The following is a 6,341-nucleotide window of genomic DNA, read 5'->3' on the forward strand; positions in this document are numbered from 1 at the left end:
GGGGGGTCCTTCCACGCTCCGGGTCTTCGGCGGCAATTCTGCGGCGGGTCCTTCACTCGCTCCGGGACCCGCCGCCGAAGTGCCCCGAAGACCGGGAGCGCGGAAGGACCCCCTCGCCGCAGAATTGCCGACAACGACCGGGAGCGCGGAAGGACCCCCGCCTAGGGCGCCAAAAACCCTGGCGCCGCTCCTGGTACTTAGCGCTCTTTTTTTTTCCGTGAAAGAGAGAGGTCCTTGAACTGAAGAGATTAGTCTAAAGCCTCAATCTGCCAATACTTACGCACGTGGTTACATGCTTGCGGGACTGAATGCAAAGTCTCTGGAAAATTTTAAGTAATAAAGCATGGAACAGCGTTTGAGCCAGAACTACCGCACCTTTCAAACGCATTTCCTTTCTCTGCTTCCCCTGCTGCTAACCCTACCCCACATCCGTGCGTGGAGCAACGTGAGGTCAGCTTGGAATCGTATTGGGATGGGCCGCACGGGATGCATGCACTGCTGTCAAATGCTACTAGAGCTGTGTGAATAACGGGTTTTTTGGGTTGCTGGCAATTCTGGAATGGAAAAAATATGGGGCTGAGTGAAACATTTTGTTTGAATTTTGAGCAATGTAAGGGATTTTGAATTCTTAATGTGAAGGAAATGTCAAAACGGTCCATTTAAAACTGGGAAATCAAAACATTTTGGTTTAGAAGGTGCCAAAACAAAACATTTAGACTTCTGGAATCTTTTTTTGTTTTGACACAAATAACTTGGTGACACTGACACAAATTCTCAAAGTTTTGGAGTTACCAAATCTGCCTTGCTTCCCCCCCCCCCGCCCCAATTCAGCCAAAAAATGTCCTCCAGCTCTACACGCGAAAGTCTGTTCCCTGGATCACCTGGGTATGTAATATCCACTCTTCTCAAACTGCTCATCTTTCTGTCTGCTTCTTTAGGGGAACAACTGCCAGAGTTTTGATCTGAAGCTTGTGTGGGTGGACGGATCCGGCAGTGAAAAGCCAGCCCCAGAGAAGTAGGTGACATACTTGCGCTTTGAAAACAGGTTCAACGCCACATATTTCAAATCATTCACTTTGGGACCAGTCTCCTTCCCCTTACTGGTGGTAGGGTGACCAGATCGCAAGAGTGAAACATCAGGACACATTGGGTGAGGGGGGGAGAGACAGACACAGGTGCACAGCCCCGACTGGAGCCAGAGGCACACTGATACGTCTGGCCCTGTGCTACCAGCCTGCCCCTTCCTGCTGGGGGTGGGCCCATGCTGCGCCACACAGCTCCCCTGCCCAGCGCCCCCTGGATCCACTATGCCCAGAGCCCCCCTACAATCCTTCCACCACAAATGCACAGTGCTGTGCACACACACCCCACCCAGCACCCCCCTGCCCACAGCCCCACCACAGCTGCCCAGCACCCCACACAGAACCCCGCACTCGCTAGTTTCCCGATACACACAGATTCCCCTCCCTCCCAGTGCCCTTCCCCACAGCCCCACCACCACAACTATACAATGCCCCACACAGATCCGCACTACCCAGTGCCCTGACACACACAGATCTCCAGCACCCCCCAACAGGCCCCCCACTGTCTAGCACCCCAAAACACACAAACCTCCCTCACAGCCAGCACCCCCCCACACACACACCTCCCAGACACTCACTCCATCGCACCCTGCCCCCTTCCCTGGCCGCACTCATCAGCCCTGCTGGGAGGTCTCTGGCTCCTAGGGTGAGAGCGGCAAGGGAGGTCTCCCGACTCTCCATGTGCTGCGCCCGCCACAAGCGGGAGCCCCGTGTCTCCCATTGGCTAGGAAAAGCACCAATGGGAGCTGCCGGAGTCGCGGAGCGGGGCTTGCAGGCACTGGCAGCACCCAGAGCCCTCCTCTCCCCCCCCCAAGAGCCAGAGGGACCTGCCAGGGGGCGAGGTGGGGAGTCCAGGCAGTGATCACCTGGGGCGGCTCCTGTCCCGGGAAGCATCCGGCAGGCTGGTCCCTCTGGCTCCTAGGGTCACAGGTCGGGTGTGGGGGGGTGGAGGGCTCTCTGCCCGCTCCCAATGCCTGCAAGCCCCGCCCCTACAGCACGTGGCACTCCTGCCGGTGGGCGGGCGCCGGGAGCTGCCCTAGAAGTGATGAGCGGCGGTGACGCGGCTGTGGTCTGGACGGTCCCCGATATCGGGACAAAGGGCGTCCCGACCGATGTAAGGTCAGGACACGGGACAAGTCCCCTAAAATCAGGACTGTCCTTATAATATCGGGACGTCTGGTCACCCTAACTGGTGGCTGCATGAGCAGGAGCTGGCTATGGGCTATTCATGATCCTATCTTAGACCCGTTCTCAGGAAGTTCAGATGTGTACTGCTGGTTTTACAGATTAGTTTGAGAATCATCAATAATAAAATGTCTTAGTGACCGATTTAAGGAGTTCAATCTCGTTAGTTTCTCGAAAGACAAAACTCGGATATAGGATGTAAGTACCGTCCTGGGGAGAAAATACCAGGCATTAAAGGGCTCTTCAATGTAGTGGAGAGAGGTATAGTAGGAACTGATGGATGGAAACTGAAGCCAGACAAATTCACATTAAAAACAAGGAACAAACTTCTATCCGTGAGGGTGATTTAACCACTGGAACACGCTACCAAGGGAAGTGATGGATTCTCCATCTCTTGATGTCTTTGGACCAAGACTGATGGCTTTTTTGGAAGAGATGTTTGAGCCAAACCTAAGTGATTGGGCTCAATCCAGGGGTTAGCGGCTGGAGCTCTCTGGCCTGTGTTATTCAGGAGGTCAGACTAGATGGTCAGAATGGTCCCTTCTGGTCTTAAAAATCTTTGAATCCAAGTGGCAATTACTTGGCTGCTGGGTCAGTCTCTGGAATATGTTCATAGAGTTGAAGGCCAGAAGGGCCTGTCAGATCATCCTCTGACCTCATGTCTGTCACAGGCCACCAACACATCCAGCATCCCCACACCAAACCCAACAACCCAAGCCTTGTAGGCCACAGGAGACTGGACTGTCATGTGCCAACGGCAGAGAATAGGAGGGACCCACACACTGCAGAGAGAGGCAGAAGACCCTGCCAAGATCACTGCTAATCTGACCTGGGGGACCATTCCTTCCCACCCCATGCATGGCGTTCAGTTACTCCCTGAGGATGTGAACAAGAACCAGCCAGCCAAGCACTGGAGAGAGAATGCTCAGTGCCACGCCAGAGCCCTGGCCCACCCTGCCCAGTGTCCCATCTTCAGCTGTGGCTGTCCCTGATGATTCAGAGGAAGGAGATAAACCGCCCAGTATACATTGTGGGGAGGAAGAGGGGGGAAATCCCTTCCTGACCCCTGCAGGTGGCTGGCTGATGCCCTGAACCATGAGTTTTTAGGCACATAAAGCAGAAGTTGAGTACGAAGTAGTCAGAAAAGGGCAGTAAAGTCTTGCTGTGGACTGCCTGTAGAGAGAGCGCTCGCCTTTCCCCACCTCCCTAATATTGCCTTTCTGCTTAGCAGGCATACGATCCATATCGTCACACCAGAAGAAGCGTTCTTCCTCTCGGCCAAAGAGCCACGCATGAAGGTGAGTTGAAGTGACAGCAGTGTTCTATAGATTAATTGTGTGCAATACCAGGGTCGTCCTGGCTGTTGGAATAAGGAGAAGACATCAAATGCTTTAAATGCTAAAAACTGCACTTGTGTTTTGATGCAAAACACTCAGATGCCACCTTTTGTTCGTAGGCTGATTCTTGGGATGTCCAGTCCTTGCTCACGTCCTGATTAGAAGTATAAGGTGGCCGTGTATCTGCCTAAATCCAGATTGGGATGCTCCACTGTGGTTATTGGATGTTGTGCTAAAAGGCCTTCAACTTGAAACCTGAGCTCCCAGATGAGTAAATGGCAGGAATTTCCTAGTGTGGGAGCAGTGATCCAACATGATTACATGGGGGTGGGTAGATAAATGAGTAATATTGGACCCTGCTGGTGGCTGTCTGCCTGTTTCCCTGGAACGTAGCTTGTTCCCACCTCCTGCCTGAATCCTCTGGTCCCTTTGTTGCCCCCAGGCAGTCTGGCAGTGGAAGCTGAACCAAGCCGTGCGCCAGGCGCTGAATGGGAAGAGAGATTTCCCCTTGTGGGGCGAGGCCAGGGAGGGAAGCGAGCCTCCTGTCCATCGCTGCTTCAAGTACGTGTTCCGAGCAGAGGGCAGATTCAAGAACGCCGCGTACGAAGGTGAATGGTACTGGGGGAAACCACATGGCAAGTAAGGACCTCCGCTTGTGTTTCCAATTCTGTGTGTAAACTTTGAGGCCACCTATCGCTCTCATGGAGTGAGACTGGCTGGGACCAGGCAGGCAATATATCCGCTTCCCTCCGTCTGGCTTTGCCAGAGTCGTTCCTGTCGTGTGATCCTTCCTGGGCCTCTTCACTAGGTACTACTAGTAGTACTGGCTTGTGCGGTAAACTGCCGGGTCCTAAGCTAGGGATGTGGCTAAGGGCTGTTGAAAGCATTGCATGGAGTTGCACTTGAACATGGTCATGGCTATAAAGACACGTCTGACAGAGCCTTGAATGCTCACCAGACCTGAACTCTACCAGCAAACAAGTCCTCTGGGTAACAAGAAAATACTCTACGTGCTGGCTGGACCTGGCCCACCCTGGCCGAGTGGGTGAGTAGAATCCCCCACGGCTAGTAATGTCCTCTCCACTCATAAGCCCTTTTTGTTACGAGCCCCAAACACTGCCCCGGTTTTGTGTCTACACATCGTAGGTATGACCCTTCTAGCAGTTCATAGATTCCCAGGCCAGAAGGGACCATTGTCGGACTGCATGATGACACAAGCTGTGAAACTTGCACCAGAAAACAGGGACTATGTTGCCATTGATCATAGAATGGGGTGGACTAAGTGAGGTGCTGGGAGATTCTTTGGTAAAATGGCCACCTGGGTATTACTCAATCATCCCTGATGGAGAACTTATCCCTGGGTTCATGAGTCCCTTTTGGAAGAGCAAATGCTTTTCCCTTGGATTGCACCAAATGGGAGATGTGGGTGCTACTAACACACAGCTTCTAAATGAGAGCAGGACCCCAGTGTGCTACTTACACATGGTAAAACACTGCTCCTTCCCCACAGCGCTTTCCGTCTAGCCAGACGAGACACAGGGTGGGAGGAAGGGAAGTATTATCCCCGGGTTACCGAGGAGTCACTTTGGCACAGACACTGAGGGTATGTTTACATTGCAATTTTAAAACCCGTGGCTGGCCCATGCCAGCTGACTCTGGCAAAGGGCTTGTTTAATTGCGGTGTAGGGGTTCGGGATGGAGCCCGGGCTCTAGGACCCTCCCACCTAGCAAGGGGCTGGAACCCAGAATCCCTGTCTGTCTTCATCTGTTGTTTTTATACTTGGATTGTCAGCTGTTTGGGACAGGGGCTGCCTTTGTTTGTATAGCACCTAGCACACTGGGGGTCCTGGTTCATGACTGGGACCCTAGGAGCTGTACAGCCTCAAAGCACTTTACAAAGGAGGTCAGTACCATTACCCCCATTTTACAGATGGGAAAACTGAGGCACATGGCAGTGAAGTGACTTGCCCAAGGTCAATCTACAGGCCAGTAGCAGAGCCAGGAATAGAACCCAGCTCTCCTGAGTCCCAGTCCTGGGCTCAGTAGTAACCTACTGTGGGCAGTTAATTTATAGGGCAGAAAAATCTCAAAGGGTTTTGCGTATGCTTTGTGGGTCTGTTGGGATTGGGTGTGTTGGCCAGACACCAAAGTCTTGTGAACCACTTGTAAGGGGAAAGTGCCCTCCTGGGAGTCATGGAGTGAATCTGGCTCCATGGCCAGTACTTGGAGCCGGTTGAAACCCTTTTTTTACTTGTCCAAATTTTGATGCGAAAAATTTTGCAAAAAAACCTTTTTTTCAATATTTTGCAATGTTGGGTGGGTTTTGATCCAATTAGAGTGGACGAGTTTCTGAAAAAAATTCTATCTTTATAAATAAGTTGCTAAAACCTTTCTTTTCTGCCCAGTGCTAGTTATACTTTGGGAACAAAAAGTAGAAATAAGAGAACACCAGCTTTGTCACAACTGCCTCATTCTGAGGGTCAGATTCGCACCAGTCAGAAGACACAATCACTTCATTTGATTTGACCATCTCCATGACCTGTCTCTCTCTGCTTGGAATAGAACTATAAGAATTGCCAAAGCAGAACGAACCAATGGCTATGCAAAATGCCTCAATTAATAGAAATCCCTCATTAATTCCCCAACTCTGCTCCAGAGTGCACAAACTTGGCATATGTATTCACTGCACACAAAAAAGTGTGCTCTTAACTTGGGTTAAAATAGCAGTGAAGACACA

At 51.7% G+C, this 6,341-nt stretch overlaps 1 protein-coding gene across 1 annotated transcript in view; it reads left to right on the forward strand.

Annotated features, from left to right (window-relative positions):
- ALS2CL (ALS2 C-terminal like) overlaps positions 1–6,341 on the forward strand; it is a 49,816-nt gene that overhangs the window by 21,994 nt on the left and 21,481 nt on the right. Inside the window, exons 8-10 of the mRNA XM_026651993.1 lie at positions 939–1,015; positions 3,499–3,565; positions 4,047–4,243. Of these exons, the coding sequence (XP_026507778.1) occupies positions 939–1,015; positions 3,499–3,565; positions 4,047–4,243 (341 nt within the window). The remainder of the gene's footprint in view (positions 1–938; positions 1,016–3,498; positions 3,566–4,046; positions 4,244–6,341) is intronic.

This window comes from Terrapene carolina, unplaced genomic scaffold, assembly GCF_002925995.2.
Source record: "Terrapene carolina triunguis isolate 2854851 unplaced genomic scaffold, T_m_triunguis-2.0 Scaffold111, whole genome shotgun sequence".
NCBI lineage: Eukaryota > Metazoa > Chordata > Testudines > Emydidae > Terrapene > Terrapene triunguis.